At 36.0% G+C, this 20,951-nt stretch overlaps 1 protein-coding gene across 4 annotated transcripts; it reads left to right on the forward strand.

Moving 5' to 3' along the window:
- The first annotated feature begins 694 nt into the window (after positions 1-694).
- On the forward strand, positions 695-16,718 carry LOC135200287 (DNA topoisomerase 1-like). 4 transcript variants are annotated; one of them, XM_064228782.1, is made up of 4 exons: positions 702-948; positions 9,877-10,164; positions 13,407-13,523; positions 15,476-16,718. In XM_064228782.1, exons 1-4 carry the CDS (start codon positions 889-891, stop codon positions 15,689-15,691), a joined length of 681 nt encoding a protein of 226 aa, XP_064084852.1. In that variant the 5' UTR covers positions 702-888; the 3' UTR covers positions 15,692-16,718. The 4 variants fall into 4 exon arrangements, with proteins under 4 accessions (XP_064084856.1, XP_064084852.1, XP_064084853.1 ...); XM_064228783.1 differs by having other exon boundaries at positions 703-948; positions 13,407-13,493; XM_064228784.1 differs by lacking the exon at positions 702-948 and adding an exon at positions 1,215-1,355.
- The last annotated feature ends 4,233 nt before the right edge of the window (positions 16,719-20,951 follow it).

Here is a 20,951-nt window from a genome sequence, read left to right on the forward strand (position 1 = left end):
AGAGAGAATACAGGATGCTGTTTTTATTTGTATAAATTAGAGAAATAAGCGGGCGACTCGGCTAGCGGGCGTAGGCGATAGTGGATACCAAATCAATAAATGATGCCTAATAATATTTAATAACGTAAATAAATATATAATATATAAAAATTAAAAAAAGTTTTTAACACTTTTCCAATGACAATGACGAATTGTTCTGTCCATGCACATTCCTCCCAAATTCCTTTATTACGAGAAAAAAAATATGGTTAAAGTAAAGTGAAGGTAACATATACTTGTAATGCGCAAGATACTCTACAGTTGTCAGAGATAACTTACAAAATATTTTTATCTGTTTCTACATTTGTCGAAATTGGTATTTACATAAATATAATTTCGGGTTCCTAGGTCACTTTGGCGTAGTCCATGGTTAAATACCACTACAGGAAACATTAAAAAAGAAACCGAAATTATTACTCCACATGATCTGAAAATAATTCATAATTCAATCAGGGCCTGTTCGGATGTATCGTGTTTAATCATATGCATATTACCATAAATTGGTCACCAAGCATTATTTCTCTTCGGCAGAAAAATCCAAGACTCGTTTAGATGAATTAACCGAATCCATTTCTTCTAAATTTTTCGAAAAAAGAAGATGTATCGATCAAGCCAAGAAAGCCTTGCAAGTGATTAGAATCGGACGATCTGTAAACAATCCAGCCGTTGATCATGGAGTATTAAAATGTGGAGTGTTGCACCTCTTTGTTAGGCATAATTACTGCCTTGGCTTCAGTAATCCTCATGTCGTCTTCGTTACCTTTCGCATCGACGTGAGCAGGGGACAGGGCTGTCGGGGAGCAAAATTTACTGAAAATAAAATTCGAAAAATTGGGTTGTATTTCCGTCATGCCTCCAAAAGGTGTGAGCAAAGCAGTAAGCAAGAAGTGTCCCGACTGTAAGAAGCAGGTAAGGAATTTCGAACATTTTCCGATTCTCTTTCAAAACTGGAGCATATTGATGCAAACTATTGATTGACGCCGTCTGTAGGTGACCATTGATGACGTGGACGGTCCCGGGTTTAATTTTGTCCCGGTCTCTGTCGAATTTTTGGCAGCGTTGTCTCAACTGCGTCGTCGAGTTTTTCTTGGGGGGGAAGGACGAGGGTTTGGGACGCCTTGGTGGGCCAACCACCCCCGCCTCTGCATTTTGCTTGTAGCAGGAGCTGGGTGAGGCTTCCTTCGGTCGTTTTTCGATTTTCTTGATATCGTGGACGATCACAGGACTCTGGAGGTGCGGATTGATTGGAACGGAATGCGAGAGGGGAGGGGCTCTTGGTCGTAGTAGGCCAACGACACTACAAGTAGATGTTACCGGTAGGTTAGACTAGGACAGTCGTTGACCTAGCATGACCCTCTACCGTTCCCTAAGAATGTACTCCTTTTAACCAGTAGATCCCAGTTCAGCTGTCATAGCAGCCTTGCTTGTCTTAGGCTTGAGAGATCCACTGGTTGGGAAGGTCTGCTGTATGTAATTTTCCATAAATTGACAGAAAACTTAGTAATAGGTATTACTAGGTATCTACTACCTAGCCTAGGGGGAAACATCAACACAGGCCAACCCTCATCACGGTAGACGGGTCTTATTCACTCGATATTTAATTGGTGAAACATGAATACAATTGCAACTCTAAAGCATACCATTTAAAAGACTGAAGTTTCGTAAACATATTGTGATATATGAAAGCCCCATACGAATAAAATAAGCATGTGAGCTCTTCGTAAAATATGTTTTCAAGGCAGTTTTGAAATCCAATATGGCGGCTACGTTTTTCATGGACGGTTCTCATCAGTGACGGACACCATCTTTCCCCAGCCTTCCCAGCACTCATTTGAACAATGTTAGCGTATGTATGTAACGTTTATTGATCTTACTCAAGATTGCAGTTGTAATCAGCACAATAAAACAACATTTTGTTGCCTATATTAGTGAAAGTATGAAACTTGTTATTCCCGGGGTTTATGGTTGGAACTGATCATTCTTACCTTACCTTGTAATCGGCGGTTTTTATCCTTACTGCCATCACAACTGAAACTCCACAGTGCTTATTTGATTGTTAGTATACACATTTTGGTCTCAGTTCACTCCACATTGCACTTTAAACCCGTTGCTGTTCCTGGTTTCTAAGCGCGCGCGCCATAAACACAATTACAAACAGCAGACGACGAACAGACGACGAAACTGCAAAGTTTATTCCTAAACTGTTTACTTTACTCGTTATTTAGTTTAAATTTACATTGTTATTTAAAAATTTTGATTTAATCATGTATATTATCCCTTTTTTGCAACCAAATTACCCCGAAAAATTACAGATATTTCTAACGTAGATAAAATCAAATGTTTCTAACGTTTTCGTACATCTGGCTGCCGAAAACCATAGAGGAACGAATACGGAAAAGTGCATAGAGGAACGACTACGTTTTTTTTTTTTTTTGCTTTTTGTTTTGCTAGCACTTTTCATTGATTTCAGTCTTTATTAGTATTTGAATTTCTTAAATAATCGTATGCCAGAAATAAATGTAACCTTTAATGTTTGCATGCTTTAATGTTTGCATGCTAAGAATGGCAAAATCATCGTTGCCACATTAGTGGAGGCTTCACACATACGCCGTTCCATTATCCTGTTAAGCGTCCGCCCCTGATGAGCTCGCTGCTAACGTACCGTCACGCTTTTTTTGTAATCAGGGATCATAGCACTGATGATAGTTTTTCAAAGTTAATATTGATTTTTATGCTTGTTATTCATACTGTAATTAACTGTTGGAAATTCTCTCTCTCTCTCTCTCTCTCTCTCTCTCTCTCTCTCTCTCTCTCTCTCTCTCTCTCTCTCTCTCTCTCTCTCTCGGAGTCCAGTCACTCGGCAAAGAAAAAGGTCATCTTCACTCCCGCAATTGAAGAAAAGTTTGTATCATCACTGGAGGATTCAGAACTAGAGCTCTCATCATCAAATAGGTTATCAATATCACACTCTCCTCATCTAGTATTTGATTGATCTCACCTAAAGAAATATGCCTCCTCTTTGGGACATTCATTGTGAAAAAGACGCGAAATCCAATTTGTCTCGATAAACGCCCGAAGGGGTCGGGGATTGAAAGAAAAACCAACAGGGACAGGCAGTTTTCTAGCATAAGCGACCCACCAGGAAAGAGTTGCCAGGCTGGAAATAAGTTTCCCATGTGCTGAGAGTGTTACCAAATGATGTTCCTACACTTTCTATGCGAGTAAACGTTATTATTACGGGCTGACGACTTGACAAGCACAGTTAAAGTCTTGAACGTAATATCCCGTTGAAGGCGCTACCGAGTAGATCGCGGTAAACGTATTATTACGTGGGTGACGCTTAACAGGTTATAAACTGTTTCCATGAATTCTAGTTGTCATAGTAATGCAATAAATGATAAAATTTGCTTTAATATTTATGTATATATACTTCCAATACATAGCCTAATTTCACCAATTTCAACGTTTTGTGTGTAGTCTTATACCCAGTTTGGAGGGTCAACACATACCGAATGGCAACAGAGAGAGAGAGAGAGAGAGAGAGAAAGGAAGGCGGAGGAACGAAGAAGAAAAGGGGGGATGGGGGGGGGGGGTTTGGGGTGGGGGAGAGGGTAGGTGGAGCTTTATACGCGTGTTCGTATCCATTTCTGCATAATGGAGTTTTTGTCTCTTGGTACAAGGACAAGTGTCGCCCTTATTCTGTTTACGATTAGTGATTCACGATACCCTTATAAATTACGGCACTGGGTGTAATGCACTATAGCAAAATCTCGTTCTGTTAAGAGTGTTCGTTACAGAAATAGGTATTGCCCAAAAACGTGCTTGCACTGTCTCTGAAACCCATAGTAGACATGCTGCTAGTTGCAATCAAAGTTTTTATAACCAAGTATTTTTTACAAGCTAGCTCTTGAATAAATTTGTATTTTTCTCAGTCAAAACAATATGCCCCCAACTCAATGCTAACTTTTCCTCTTTTAAACGACTTTCTGGTCATTGCAAATTCGGCCCCATAATTTCTTATGGTGCGAAAACAGACAAGAGGCCCATGGACCGAAAACGATTGCGTCACACTACGGCGATAATCCAGCAGTAAAAACATCTTCATATATCCAAAAAGTAAATAAGAAAGATATATATGCGCATTACGATTATAACAATTACATGTATAGCTGATAACAATCTGCATGAATAACTGGTAAACTGTTCTGCAATGACAGTTGAGTATAGCAATTATTTACAATAGGTACGAAAGTCAAGATGTCGTGACGTCATAATACAGAACTTGAAAGAACGTTCTAATCAGAAAAATAATTACTTAAATTTGAGTCAGAGTCGAGTTACTTTTTCAATAACGAATATTTCAAATTAATCATCATAAATATGTAAAATATTGATGTTTTACTACTTATTTAAAAATTAGCCAAGAGCACGCTTCTCGTCATCTTCTACCCCAACAGCTGTTTACGCCTGGCTTGTTGTTGATGAGAAATCGTGTTTCGATTGTTGTGATAAAAAGTGCTCCAGAGTCTGTGGGTACAGGTGGTGTGCGGATTTATCACAGGAAATGGTTAGTTTATTGACACAAGCTACTCCGTAAACATCGAGATGGCGTCAATCTTCTAAATACCTCGAGTTGTAAGTAAAAATGTTGAACGCGTTTTGGTGAGATTTGCACTACGTTTGAGACCGTTTTCAGTACCCTCTGTTTAAATCTGTTTAAATTTCTAAAATATTTGGCCTTAATTTCTAACTTTGGGAAAAGGGGAAAATACTTACTTCGAAAGGAGAGTAGAGGTCTTTAGCTCCGTTTCTCACCAACAACAAGTCGCGACTGATGCCCATCTCGGGTGTCAGGACGCGTTATAATGTACTTTTTCGGAGGGTGCTTGCATTGATGGTAGGTGGCCTGCGTGGCCTGCTGTGATGATCTACCCTATATCCTAACCAAACCTTCCTTTATGCAAATCTGGCTTAGGCCATTGTGCCCTGATCCAGCTGGGGTTAGGCTCCCCCCCCCCCCCCCCCCTTTATTCCATAAAGGATTTTGAGATAACCTAGGCTGTTCAGCCATTCCTGATGCAGGTTAGGTGTACTTACCCTGGTCTGTAGCCAACCCCTCTCAAGTCAGCTGTGGATCTAGAAATCTTATATGGGGTGGTACTTATTGTGTGTATATATATAATATATCTATATATAGGCACAGGATATTGGTATGGCAGCTGTATACTGATCGCGATAGATATTGGCACGGCTGCGAATTGCCCATGCGTCAATTTCAGACTTCCTGCCGTACAAATAACATGAGAGTGGTGGGGGTAGCTACTTCAGATTCTGTCACTGGTGCCAAATTGTGTTCTTGACTTGCTGTAGGTATGGCAGTTAGGTTTACCAGTTTGCTAATCATGCCAGTGTGCTAATCATGCAGTAGTTGCCATACACTGTTGCTAAGAGTTATAGGTACGGCACTAGAAGATCAGCGACAGTAGTAATAACAGTTGAACTGAATTGTTTCGCTGAACATGTTCCATTCAAAATGTTAAAGTGAAGCACCATACTGTCATTACCAAAGGACCAAAACATTTTGACAATAAATGATAATATAAAAAAAAACACAGTAATACTTAAACATATCCTACTTAGATTTTGACTATACGTATACATAAAAAATAAAACTAAGGTAATTATCTGTGTACTTCAAATCTTCTTTGAATCCCCTCTGAACCGTGTAATAATACATAAGTTTTTGCTGTAAAACACATGTTTTCAGGTTTCAGCAAGCTGAAAAAGGCAATAGACGTCTACAAAGAGTCAAACTTCCAGAAATTGTATACGTATCTGTAGGTCACGAATGATCGAATCGTCCCTGAAGAGCTCCGAAGAGGAGATTCAAAGAAGATTTTAAGTACGCAGAAATTGTGCTCTGCTGTATTCATGGTGGTAAGGAAAACTACCCAAGTCGATCCTCTGGTAAACGGCCTACTCATTCGTAAGTAATCATCCAAATCAGGTCTATACGTATTAACGGGATGTTTCCCATATTGGACTCGCTGCTGTCTGCTGCACTACTTTACTAGCTAGGCCTCAAATCTTCTTTGAATCTCCTCTTCGGAGGTCTTTTCAGGGCTGATTCAATCGTTCGTGACCTACGGATATACAATTTCTGGAAGTTTTGACTCTTCATAGATGGTTATTGCCTTTTTCAGCTTGTTGAAACCTGAAATCATCTATTTTTCGGCAAAAACTTATGTATTATTACATGGTTCACATTGGTAGGTTGTCATTTTCTTGCTGTCACTGATATGCCTGAAGCGGTAAACAAGGGTTGCACATGTGCAATTCACAGCTGTATCAATATCTATCACAATCAGGATACGGTTGCCGTACCAATATCCAGTTCGATATACTATACAACATCCCCTTCGAACCCAGAAAAATTTTCATCTCTGATTTTGTTGAAATTCGCAGCCTATGAAGGTTTCTGTCTTAGGAACTGCACCTACCTTACGAGAATGGTCAAGTGTAACCTGTTTACTGCTTATGAAGCCTTATATCGTGTCCAGATCTCTTTAACACTGGGCTTCAATGCACAGGTTATGCCAAGATTATCAAAATATACATGGCGTAGTTTAGTCATTTGAATGATAATGAAACCAAGAAATCACTAATGTCATGAGATATCATAAAAGGTTTCACTAATAAAAAATGAAGTTTCAAACCCTTCAAATTTTGAGGAAAAAAATTTCATATAGCTATTGAGAAGTTGCTGTTTATCTGCTGTAAACTTGCAGCATAGAGATGAATGTACTGTATTTATGATTGTGGAATAAATCACTACAAATAATGTAATGTGGACTAAGAATTCAGACATTTTCAAAAATTCACGGGTAAAAAAATCTTGGAATGTTAAATATTTTATGCTGAAATTACTAGCACGAAAAATTATATATCTGCATAACAAGTGTGCAAATGCTATAATGCTCTCTTAGAGACCTAATAATTCTATTTATAACCAAGTTTTGTTTTAATTAATTGTAAGTGTAAACCTCTGTAGCTTTTGAGTTATTAAAACCTTAACATAAAGACATTATTTGGCATTTAACTGAGAAAGTTTGTTGGGGGGGAGAAGAGTTTAATTAGCTCATTTGTTAAAGTCCAAAGTGGGATGATAGAGTCAGCCTTGATTAAACGAAGATAATGAAAATCTCAAAGGGCGCCTGGGTTTCAGATATCATGTATAAAATTTTCCTTCAACTAATGCTTTATAAGATTAAAGAGAAATTATCAGCACGAGTGACTTAATAGAATGGTTACTTTTTTTCTGTAACTTTTCTCATTCATAACCTACCTGAAGGGAGAAACAGCAGTCTCTGAAATATAGTATGCTTACTTTCTATATTTTGGCATTTTTATGGGCTCCATTTTTTTAGATATATATATATACAGTGGACCCCCGTATTTGCGTTCTCAGCATTCGCGGATTTATTTTTGGACCATATCTAGCCATTATGCGCAGTATTTTTCCATGAGAGATATCTCCCCAAATTTATTTTATTTATTTATTTATATTTTTCCATTACAAAATGCATTTTTTATGAGAAAACTTAAAAAACCATGTATAAAAAGTTTTATTGGAGTTTCTTGAATTTTAAGTAATAAAATAGGGCGTTTTAAGATTTTTTTTTTTTTTTTTTTTTAGCAGGTTCTAGCTATTTGCAGGGGTGTCAGGTAGCATCCCCGTGAATACAGGGGAACTATGTATATACATATAGTATGTACATACACACAGGCAGTACCTGGTTATCAGCAGACTCTGTTAATGCCGATCCGGTTTTATGGCACCTGTCCGGCAGCATAAAATTGAAGGTTTAGGGTGCCATAACAGGATAAGTTTCAGTCACCGATGCCATAAGGTGACGATAATAAGAGTTATGGTACTGCACCATAAGATCCCCAGCAGAGGCGCCAATACAGGCAGTCCTGGCTTACGACGGGGGTTCCGTTCTTGAGACGCATTGTAACCCGTAAATCATCATAAGCCGGGACATCATCAAAAATCCTAAGAAAACCTTACTTTTAATGCTTTGGGTGCATTGAAAACTCTGTAAACTGCATCCTTATTGTATTTTTCATAAAAAAAAAAAAAAAAAAAAAAAAAATTCAAATATTGATTATTTTGCATTTTTGGTGTCATATTTCTTCTGCCAGATGAGCGTTGTAGGCGTCATAACCCTGGAAATAATTTCTGATGAATATAATTGAAAAGCGCCTTAACCTTGGAACGTCGTAAGCCGAGCCCGTCGTAACCCGGGGACTGCCTGTAACTGTTACCAGTTATTGGCGCCATAAATCAAGCTTCGGTTAGTGGTGGTTTACCAGGGCGATAACCAGGGACTGCCTGTATATATATATATACACACAGTAGTAGTAGATGATGATGTTGAAATAATCATTAACTAAGCACATGTTTGCTACTAATAATGATCTGATGAAAAAAAAAACAATGGTCTTTTACTCATATCCATGACAGGCACATGATCAGGTCCCCCCCCCCCCCCCCACCCCCACCGTTAAATCCATTACTGGCCTGTGTGCTAATGGTAGCCATGCTTAACCTCATTTAGGCCTTAGTTTGAAATTTACACAAAGTTGTCTGCTGTCATAGGTAATCTTACAGTTTAGGGGTCCAAATTCACTGCTCCCATATGTATGTTCAAGGTTTTTTTCCTAATTACAATTTCTTCTTTTGATAACAGATCTGCAAACAGAATTTTATTTGCTAAAAAAATTAGCAGTGTATCTGTAAGCAGATTATAAAAAACTAAGGGAATAAAGCTCTGTATATACCTGACATGAGTAGTCTAGTGTACCCCCAGCAGTGCTGTGGAGTGAGCACTTAGGAACTTCGTAGGAACCTGGCACAGGCTCTTCTTCTTCCAGAGTCACTTTTTGATAAATCTAAAAAAATGATGAGTGTATCTGCCTACGGAAGCAGAGATTTACAATTATCTCAATTTTATCTGTATCCCCTAGACATGTTTTTGTTTAATTATTAAAGTTCCCCCTTTTATTTCCCTCTCTTTTGTGTGTGTGTCTGTGTAAGCAGATAAACTGCTTATTTTTTCATTGTTTGATGTTTCAATAAACATATGATAAATGTGTTTGCCTCTTGACTACATAATACAGTGATTTTTTTCTTCTGTAACCCATTACGTATTGTTTTAAGTCTGAAAACCTTATTTACCCATGGTTCAATGTTCGTGGGAAATGTTTCTTGATGTTTGTTTTGTTGGGCTAGCAAATGACCTGACCAAATGGCAAAGTGGGATATGATTGCCCGTCATCTTAGGCATTTAAGCCACTTTGTTGAGCATATGGTATATACAGAATTTTTTAATATTTATTTTATATGGACATTTCATGTTGAACATATAGTATATACAGAATTTTTTAATATTCATTTTATATGGACATTTTACTAAACTGCAATTAGCCAAATGTTTTTTTTTTTTTGTTCAGTGATAAATTCATTGATTGAAATTTACATTGAAAAGTGAATATTGGTGGGATGATTATCCACTTTAAAGGTAATATATATTGTATATATGCATAATTTTTTAGTTTAGGAATGTCTAGAGTTAGGTTATACCACTGCAATAAAAGTGGGACAAGTTTACGAAAATGCTAGTTTACTCATACAAAACAGGATCATTACTTTTGCTAAAAATGAAAGATTTTTCTATGTTACTGTCCTATAATCCTCATCATAACAAAATAGTATAAAGGTTACAAGTGGTTTGTTACAGAGTAAGAAAATTACATTGAAATTTGTATTTGCAGGTTCCTGTTGCTTCCAAGCTTTGCACATCTTGCAGTCATCAGTTTTTTGAAGAACGAAGAAAGTCTACAGCTTCAAATCCATCAGAAGCTGAAGACAGTGAAGATTTGTCTTTGCGTGATATGAAACCTACTCGAGGTGTAGGTGCTGGTAATGGTAATGAAATAATGGCTTTAGCTTCTGGGAAAGATTTAGCTTCTGCACCGGAAGGCAAGAGGAGGAGTGAAAGAGTAAAACGAGAAAAACCAAATTTTTATGATGCCCTGGAGTATGAGAATCAGATGCGAAAGGTGAGTTTGGCTCAGTGAGTTTTCATCTCTTTTGAGTGAAATGTGCTAGTGTATCAAACTTGCCTCCTGTAAAATTTTACATTTATTCAACATCCTGTTAGAACCATAACACCTCTCTCTCTCTCTCTCTCTCTCTCTCTCTCTCTCTCCCCTCTTCTCTCTCTACTCCCTCACTCTCTCTCTCTATCTTCTCTTCTTCTCTCTCTCGTGACTATATTGTGAGGAAATTATCAGTCTCTCCTCTAAATATTGACATTTATTCAGCATCCATAACACAGTCTCTCTCTCTCTCTCTCTCTCTCTCTCTCTCTCTCTCTCTCTCGTGACTATATTGTGAGGAAATTATCAGTCTCTCCTCTAAATATTGACATTTTTATCAGCATCCATAACCAGTCTCTCTCTCTCTCTCTGCTCTCTCTCTCTCTCTCTCTCTCTCTCTCTCTCTCTCTCTCTCTCTCTCTCTCTCTCTCTCTCTCTCTTCAGTGGAGATTTATTATGGTAAAGGTGACAACTGTGATGATTGCAGTTTGTAGCATTCAATACTTTTTTTGTTTTTTTCTCCTTTCTAATTGTTAGTAAGGCATAAGGTTTTGATGAAATCTCTATGCTGATAATAGGTGTGTGTGCCTTTTCAAGTATGTTATAGGATTTTGGACATGTCACATGTACCACTAGATTCTGTTAGTCACTATTTTTTGGTTTTGCTCTCTGTCCTAGTGTATTCAACTTCACCTTTTAAACCAGTGGTTTCCAAACTTTTTTTGGATCATTACCCACTTTTCATATAGGATACTTGTCCATGGCCCACTGCCAAGCATAAGCCATGAATGGGGGTTTTATAGATACATATCCTCATATTATGGCCCCCCTGCATTCTGCTACCTGGTCCCTAGTTTGGGAACCACTGTTTTAAACAATTTTAAGACCACCGGCTTCTCATCAACACCAACATACCTGCATGTGTGGTTAAGGATCGATTGCTTAGCCTTAATGAGCATTTAACATTTTCTTGAATGTTTGTGTGATTCTCAAAATGTTCTCACAAACCTGCCACTATCTTCATTATATCTTATGGTGTGGATATAGCACTATCGTTTGTTCATGGAGTCTCCAGCATCCCTAGAAGGTACCAAGTTGAATCTTCTCTGGTTTTCATTAGTACTTATTGATGTATGTCAAGCCTGTGCAGAGGTGGATCTGTTTATTATGTGTATACTGCTGTTCCAAGAGATCTGGTTTTTTAATCAAGTACAATACACCTAATTGAGTTGAAATAGTGATATGTATATATAGGGAATGGAAAAAAGACTAGTCACATTTTGATTCATGTGGCTAAAATCTGGCTAAAATCAGAAAAGTAAAGATATGGAAGTACATATGTTGTAGCAAGTTAAAGACCGGTAGAGGATGCTTAGAAAATCATGGTGGAATAGCACTGATGATGTTACTAGATGAGAGTTCTGGCAGAAGGGCATCAAAAGGGAGATAACTCTTCTGTCTAACTTGGTGGTATAACGTTGATCTCCACTTGTATAAAATTGGTGAGGAAGGTACTTTGCTACCTCTTTCACTGACCTGCACTACCTACATTGTAAATAAGTGCCAGAGCTGAACTTTCTCATCCCCGCAGTTTACTGCCAGGAGTAATTTGTAGTTAATCTTTCCTACCGTTTTCATCTGTTTTGGTTAAAGTTTTTAACCCCCTTCTGTAGTGGTTATTTAAGCCCAACTTTTCATTTTAGGAATAAAACAGGATCAAAAGAAATATAACATTTAGGCCAAAGGCCAAGCACTAGGACCTTTAAGGTCATTAGTCACTGAAAGGAAAGTTGAGAGTACAAAGGTTTAAAATGTGTAACAAGGAAAACCCACCCAGTTGCACTGTAAAACAAGTTAGGAGAGGGTTGAAAGTAAGATGGAAGATTGAGAATGAGTATAGGTACGGGAAAGGAATTTAAGTAGTTGTAGTTAGTAACCAAAGGGACTCTGCAAATAAGCACAAGTATTGACTAGAGTGGACAACATGAGTAGCACTTCTGAAGTATTGAAATTATTTAAGATCTTTTTTATTTATTTTTATTTTATTTTATTTTATTTTTGTCTTCATTCGTGAATACACCTCTTAAATTAGAATGAGTTAACTCCAACACTGCAATGATATTCAGAGGTAAAATGGAAAATAAATAAAAAGACAAGGTATCACAAAGGTGATTTGAATTATTAGCTCTCCAATTTAGGAAATATTCAGCCTGTGTCCCCCTACATTCTTGATCCTCCTCAGCTTTTTGTGGAGGTCGGGTGATATTGCATCTTCTCATAACGTTGCTACTAGGTAATGGTTTGTTGGGGAACTCAATTTGTTCCTTTGTTTAGGTCATTGGTTTATTAACCAAACCACTACACTCAAACTAGAGTAGGCAGTTTTAAAATCCAATATCCAGAAACAAAATTTTTTTTTTTAATTTCCTTGTTCATCATTTTGTAGTTGTTTGAGTATCATTCAGTTTCTCTTATATGGGCGTTATATTTGATGAAAGCTTGCTAGGTGGCTTCCTTTTGGCTTTTTCCACTACGATATGCGTAGTACCGGTAGGGCGCCCTAAAGGCAATAACTCGCGAAACTTGAAGTTAAACCATCAGAGGGATAACTAGGTATCTCGGAACTCTGCCACATAAACGTTATCGTTCATTGCATTTCAAATACGTAGTCTTCCAACTGCTAATAATATGCAAACGATACAGTTTGAATCTATTCTTTACAGCAGAGTTGCGAAGACAGTTTAACTAAGCCTATTAAGAAAACCATTGAAATTTGATACTTTTGAATACCTTTGAGGATATTAGCATTTGAAAAGCATTAGGGATGGGTTGTCCTAGGCCGCCAGAAATGAGCCCATTTCCAGTAATGACTTTGCTTAATTTGTAATAATTAATAGCTGCAACTTGTGCGTAATGAATTCACATGTAGTAGAGTTAATAATTGCAACTTGTGTGTAATGAATTTATAAGGCACTTTTTTCCCAATCTGTATTATGTATTATGTTAGTCTAGTTAATATTTCTTACCCACAATATTTTTTTTTACATTATACTGTTAGGTAAGTCTGGGCAAATGTATAATGAAGGTGTTTATGTTGGGGAAATGTTGTATTGTATAAATTTTTACGTAGTGCTTATACCTCCAGTATGATCCTTTTAACTATCATGTTGGGTAGTAAGTATCCGTTTTCTTGTGCGTTTCAGGCACGTAAAGAAAGGCAAAAAGAAGAGCCTCCGAATCCTACAGGTAGAGTAAAAAGGGAAAGGAAAGTGAAGAACAACTCTGAGCCGGTTAGTGTTGCTTTGTACAGGTCCAGCAAGGTTAGTGATATTTCTGGTTATGGAGAGCGGAGGGCACGTCCCAAAGAAAGAAGTCTCCAGAGAACAGAGATATACTTTTGCTGAATTTGATGTTGTAAGATGTAGTAGATAAGAAAATGCTGTGTTTGAGGTCAATTATGGCATCCTGTACCTCTCATTCAATATTGCACTCCTGGATGAGAGAATGCTTCTCCCTTTCATCAATTTCTTACAGACATGAAAAATGCATAGTGTATTGCTCTCATTTTTCTGCGAGTTTACTTCATGAGATGGTCATATACCAAACATTTTCCCTAGCATACATTTTATTTTATGCTTCTGTCCTTATTTTTTACATGCACTTTATTTTAACTGTCACCTATTGAATACTTGGCTGTCCCCATCAGTCTTTGGGACCATCCCTCCTCTCACTTCATTTTTTCCCTAAATTGTATGTACAGTTTTGTTTACTTTTTTTTCCCTCTTCCCTAGTTCCCTAGATAATACTCTATGGAAGATTAGACTGTGTTGTAGCAGATGTAGTAGCATATAGTACTATTAGGTTCAATATTTAGATGGTAGTTGTCTATGTAGAATTGTATCCTGTATGTGTTGAAAGAATATTTTTCTTGCAACCGTTATTAATGCTAGATGATCTGAAGGGAGTTGAACATTTTCTCTTTGGTTACTTAACACTTGAGTTCTTGGTAAAAATTTAACACTAGCTTGGGATTAGTAAGACACTGATGACACTTATTTGATATTAGTTCAAAAATAATACATCCAAGTAGGTATTGAACATGGGGACACAAGATGATCTAAATACCTATAACATTAGCAAAGCTGAAGTTTGTTCAGTATGTAATTTTTTTTAATGCAAGTTCATAATTGCTATCAGGTTTAATAATTCAACAAAATATTAATTTACTCCTCCTAGTGTAATGGTAATTCCGCTGGCTTTCCATGCTCAAAATGGTTTTTATTCCCACTTTTTGTACTTGCTGGAGTTGAAGGGGTTCAATTATGCATAATCCTTCAACACACTGTGTACTGTACATTCTCTCTCTCTCACACACAAATGTACACAATGATTTAACTTTTTAAACATGTTTTTAAACTTCAATTTTCAAATCTGAAGAATATTCACTAGGATGTCTCTTTTATCCTAATTAGACACTGTTAATCATAAACTGAAAGTGAACTTGAATTATGTTGATGTGTGCATTTATTAATTTTAGCAAGCTCTTGTTGTGTCAAGATGTTCTTTATTACATGTTTAAAAGTTTTAGAACTGAGGGGTGTAATGTAGTGGTCTGAATAAACTATTTGATTATTGTCACTAACACGAGATAAATTAAATTTTAGTTTTAAAGTGCTTAACCCTTAATGAAATGAAATGATGAAAAAAACATGTGTAATCATTCTTGTTGCTTTGGTTAATTTTATTTTGTAGAGCAAATAGGGAGATTTTTCCCTCTGGCTTTCAGAGCCAATGTCCAATACATATTACCTTATATGGTATTGTGCATGAGCAAATAAAATTTGTGGAATAAGCCAGATAACTGGCAGTATTATAATACTAAAAATTATATGGGAATGTACTGTAGCAGTGTCATGTACAGTTGTTCCAGAATCCAGCTTTACTTGAATTTAAGAGAGAGCTGAAGTTCATGATAAAGTCCATAATTATTCGCTCCACCCCACCCCACCCCCACTTTTTTTTTTTTTAAATACTCTAGAGCCTCCGTTGTCTTAAGGGTATGTGGGTAACCAATAAGCTTGCTTGCCTTTAAAAAGCATGCACAGTAGATAAAATGAACCTTTTGTGACTTGTTTTATTACTAAGAATGATTATTCCTCTTCTTTTCTTCTGTAGTATGTAAACATACGTAGAATTGTGCGCTTGAGTAGCTTCAAATTATACGTATACTACAGTATTTGTGAGTCTCACTCTCTCCTATGGGATGTTTCAGGATGATGATGACGATGACGAACCTCTGAAGGAGAAGAAGAAAAAGAAGAAGAAGAAGAATAACAACAACAATGGAGAAAAGAAAAAGGAGGAAGAGGAGATTGATGAGGATATCATGGCTGGTATAACTCCAGAGAAGGAAAAGCAGTACGCAATCGTCCTCTCAGACATCAATTTCAAATTAGGCTTAAATAATCCCAAATTCATTAAAATATAAATTAAGGCTGAATTTCTGAAAAATTGCAGTCATTGCTTAATTTGGGTTGAGTGTGTTATCTGTCATTGTTGACTGCTCATTTCATGCAGGACTTGCAGAACAGTGAAGAAAAAGAGTGAAGGAATAGAACTGCATTGATTATATGCCAACACTTTTTGAGTTTCACTCTAGCACCATATTATATTACTGGATTTATTTATTTTTTTTAACTTGGAGATTTATATGGAGTATGTAAGAGGAAATTTTATGCACTTTTCAGGGTTTACAGCTTTTTTCAAATTAGAAGAGGAGTATGTTTGCACCAATCTCTTTTATGTGAAACATATTAGACCTAAGGACTTTAAAAATTGCTGCCATTAGATTAATTAAAAATAATCTTCCACAATTAGCTTTGAAGTCATTTGGATAATTTCTTGCAAGAATTGTAATAACCTAATTTCATTTTGAGGGTCTTGGATCTTTTAGCTACATACATATTACAATAATATAATTTTGGAATTTATAAGCAATTTATGCAAGAAAATTGAGATTCCTTCAAATTTCCTGGCCTCAAAGATTTTAACATTGCAACTGTTAAGAGAGAGAGAGAGAGAGACTTAGTATTCTCTCATGTATAACCAGTTTCTTGGATGACAGGCCGAGTATGTTAAACAATTTGGTCATTGGTGTTGAACATCCAAGTTTAGGGAAGTACAAGTAAATTTGGTTCAAGAGTACAAATTCCTTGTAAATAATTTGAAGTAGCCAGTATTGAGAATACATGTGTACATATGCTTGGAATTTATATTAGCATTTCTGTAGAATGGCAAGGAATGAATTGCACTTGCACTTGTGTGTACAAGCATTTTCCATCAGTATAGTAATGAATGAATGGTGTGAATGTTTCAAACAGTATAGTAAAGGATGAATGTGAATGTATTGAAAAGGATTAATGTGAATGTATTGAAAGTGTGTACAGAACCATTTCATTGCTCATTTGTAAATATTCAGAACATTAATGTTTGTGAAGATTAAAATTCATTTTATATTCAATGTTTCAATAAATTCCTAGTATTTTAAGATTAAAATTAGTTGATTTTAATTTTGCAACCAAGTCTTGACTAACAGCAAATCATGAAGAAATTTTAATTGCCTGAGTGTAATTCAATCAGGATCCTTGACCACAAAGAATGCAGATTGGTTGGGCAAGATGGGTTAGAACTGAAAATGAAACTGATGTTCCCTGGCATCCTTGGTCTCTTGCCAAACATCTGGTAGTGATCAGCTGTTTTGTTGATGTAGCATATTGCTTCAAATGCCTATGACAATTCAAGAAGCCAGAAAGAACTGTGATGGGAAATTATGATTAAGTAACAATTATAATTCCAATTCATTTACTGATGTCCTGCACCTTAGACTGACCTAAAGCTAATCATGTTTAAAAAACAAACAGTTGATGTAAAGGTAATGAATACTACAGTTGTGGGCAGATCCCAGTCTTAGTACTTGCCATTATCCAAAGAATATTCTTGGGAGATTACTAGACCTAACCCTATTCTTGGCCACTGTTGCTCAACATTATTTTCATCAGATAGTAATACAGGTACAGAGTGGTATTTCCAGGTTCTCAAGGTACTTTACCTAAAGGTGTGGATTTTGAAAAAGGGTGAAAATTGGAACGTAATGGTAAAGAAGCTAGACAGCTAAGCAGAAAGGGACAAAAGTGAATAGCAGAGTAAAGGCAACAATGAGCTGCTAGTGCCATTAGGGGCAAACTGGTACTGTATGTAAAATTTACATTATCTATTGTATTTAACCAGACTGATAACTGTACATTAACCAACTGACTAGACAAAACGATAGTGCCACATTGCCTCATGCCCAAAAATTGTAGTAGTAAGTACATGTTGCAATAAACCAAATTTTTGGGGTCTTTCTTGAAATGAAGTATATTACAAGTATCATGTAGGGATTTTATGAGTAATCAATACAAATTACATTTTCTATTTTAAAATGTACTGTAAGATATGGTACTCTGACTTTTTACAATATTTACAGTACGTACAATAAACCTTACATGTCTATAACAACACACCAATAGCAAGTACTAATATATAGTACTTTAATTTAGTATATTGCAAGCAATCAAAAATGGTCCAGTAACTTGAATACATACTGACATAAGAATTCCTTACAAATTTCAAAGCTTCCTTTCCTCATGCCACTAGTTTCCCTTTACAGTATAATCTAGAAGATGCATATACAGCAAGATGAGATTGTGAATAAAAAGATCTTTTCTAGTTTGTCTAGCCAACACTACCATTCTGAAAGGCCTCCAATAATATACATTATCAAATTTAGTTACATATATATCTTCAAGAAATAGTCCATTACAGGGTAAAACTTGAAGAAAAATTAAGACCCTTAAGCCTCCTTACGAGCTTTGACGTTTGATGTGTTGTCAGAGGTGGGGGAAAGTCAGACCTTTTCCCCGCTGTATCTGCACTACTGATGTCACACCGAGCGAAGCTCGGCCAAGTGGATGGGGGCTTACACACAAAAATAGTGTAGTACTATTGTCTTTAATCTGGGTGAATTTGCAAACATTCTGACAATTTTCCATTAGTCAAATCCAACAGCAATTACAAACCCAAAATGTATTTACTTTCACACAGCAGACCTTCATTCAAGCGTTTATTTGCATGCAGTGAAAATATAAACAAATACTAACATGATGTGAAAATACAGCAGCATTTTTAAATATATAACTATCAATAATTTCCAAAATCAGCTCTTAAATCTCTGTAACTACCACCTTCCACAACTTGTTTGTTTATTCAATTTGATACTTCTAAGTTTCAGGTAAATTAAAATCAGTAAACTGCAAAATTGTAACAAATTTAGATGCACACTACTTGAAAGAATGTTACAAAAAATCAATAAACATTCAAGAACCTACCAAAAATAGAGGCCCAATATAACAACAAAACCTTGTGCTTGAGCCACTTCCATGCTTTAGCTGATAATTTTTTTATCTCTAGTTGTTTTCCAGTTACAAAATGATGCTGACAGCAATAAAAAAATATATATAGCTCCAACTATTTACATATAATGTGCAATTCAATAATGATCAATTAAATTCACAAAATACTCTATTGACAATCTGCATTTCTTGCATTTTTAATCACTTTAAAAAATATTTCAAAATGCTGTCATAAATTGGTAGACAATAACTTGCACAAATGAAAACGTTACTGTAAAGGTACCGGCATGTAATAGACAGATAATGTACATATACATATTTAGAAAAATTTCAAAGGCTTTAATAATGTATGATGATGCTTTCACATGTCTACGAAGTGCATATAAACAACGGCTTTCTCTTTGGGCCATCAATATCTCTGATCCTTTGGGGTACTAACAATCGGAGCACATACTACTCAGGTCCTAGAATAACTTGGACATTAGAAAGCTTACATTACTTCAATAACTTTGCAAACATATAGTAATTCACTTCCAAGCAACTTCCAGACACGTGAGTGAAGACATCTTGGACACTTCAAATACAAATTACAAAAATTATTAAAATACACCTTCCAGGAAGATACAAAGTACTGAAAAATGTGGTATATCTACATACATTGAAGTGCACCAATGATTAGAAAGCTTTAAAAATTGCAGGAACAATAAAAAAATACCCCTTATGGGGTAATGCTGTCAGTGCACCTCACGCGTTGCACAGTAGGCATTTCTTAAGGTCCTTTGCAGCATGCCTTCGGCCCCTAGCTGCAGACACTTTCATTCCTTTTACTGTACCTCCTTTCATATTCTCTTTCTTCCATCTGACTCTCCACCCTCTCCTAACAATTGAGTCTTAGTGCAACTGCAAGGTTTTCCTTGTATTATACACCTTTCAAACCTGTTACCATCAATTTCCATTTCAGCGCTGAATGACAACACAAGTCCCAGTGCTTGGCTTTTAGCTTAAATTTTATATTCAATTCAATAATGAAAATACTTTGTTTACCCAATTCACATAATATTAATAACTAATATCTATGTTCATGAAAGTCGTACAATTTCTTGTACTTACACTAAATGACGAAATCTACAAAATTTCTAGCATACTATACACTACAATACATGAAGTACCATTGCAATAATTATAATGCTATATACAATAGTGTACATGAACACAAATTAACTTGAGGATAGGGAGTATTACATTAAGAAAATCTTTCAAACAAAATAAGTACATCCGTTTTAACTGAACTTTTAATTACTGAGACTGAAGGCTAAGAATACAGCAGTTTTCTGTACAACCAAAAGACATTTTTATCAAATATACACTCAATTCTACAAGAAAATCTTTACTAAACAGTTGAAATCTTGAAAAAAAAGCATAGGTTGGCTTTTAACATATGAAAAGAATCTGTGGAAAACTAAATACAGTACAGATAGCACAGTTTTATCAAGTTTTTTTGAAAAAGGAATCTCTATTTTCTTTAATGCTTTCCTTAATGAGCTTGCTTCCCTCGACATCAAGCTGCTGATACAAAGCCTTCTGGTCTTGTGAGATGTCTCCAATCAGTTCATGCCTAAAAGAAAAAAAAAACATGACTTCCATGAAAAAAGTACTATACATATTGTGTGAATTGCTAATCAAGGAAGATGTGGATTAATTTAATCAATTACTACAGATAAGAAAGAAAAAAAAAACATGTATTTATATGATATCTGGAAAATGAGATAACCGAGATTTACCACTAAGTGCAGGAGATACCATATACCAGCACATTAACTATTTCATCCATACTATCTTAAATTTGTATACATTCAGGACAAGCTTGAGGTACAAAGGACATCTGTATGGGGCTCTATGTTGTAAAAACACATATTACAACACTTCTTCTCTTCAACATAGTAAGGATATTTTCAAATTTGGTACAATTTACAATCAGATGATACAAATATGTATATAGTACAGTCCAGTATAATTGAAAAGTACTGTTAAATTAAATGTAAGAAATACTTGGTTCTAGAACCAACACCCTACCACACATTTTTTCTGTTAGATTCAATGGTATGGTAAGGATCTGGCAAATGGGGGAAGGGGTAACTGACGATAAAGAGTCGAAGAATATGAGTGAACTTTAGCACAAGGATAGTAAACCATCGACTTCAGCTACAATAAAATACAATGAATCCAGCGCTGGTTACTTTGCAGTAAACAACATGAAGAAAATTTGATGGGTGAAAACATCTTGTATGCTGAACAGTC

Source organism: Macrobrachium nipponense, chromosome 26, assembly GCF_015104395.2.
Source record: "Macrobrachium nipponense isolate FS-2020 chromosome 26, ASM1510439v2, whole genome shotgun sequence".
Classification (NCBI taxonomy): Eukaryota; Metazoa; Arthropoda; class Malacostraca; order Decapoda; family Palaemonidae; genus Macrobrachium; species Macrobrachium nipponense.

Bases quoted from the DNA above. Each gene is read 5' to 3' on its own strand.
- LOC135200287 (XM_064228782.1), top strand. From the start codon at position 889: ATGCCTCCAAAAGGTGTGAGCAAAGCAGTAAGCAAGAAGTGTCCCGAC. The intron at 10,165-13,406 runs GTGAGTTTGGCT...TGTGCGTTTCAG, and splicing joins ATGAGAATCAGATGCGAAAG to GCACGTAAAGAAAGGCAAAA. The intron at 13,524-15,475 runs GTTAGTGATATT...GGGATGTTTCAG, and splicing joins CTTTGTACAGGTCCAGCAAG to GATGATGATGACGATGACGA.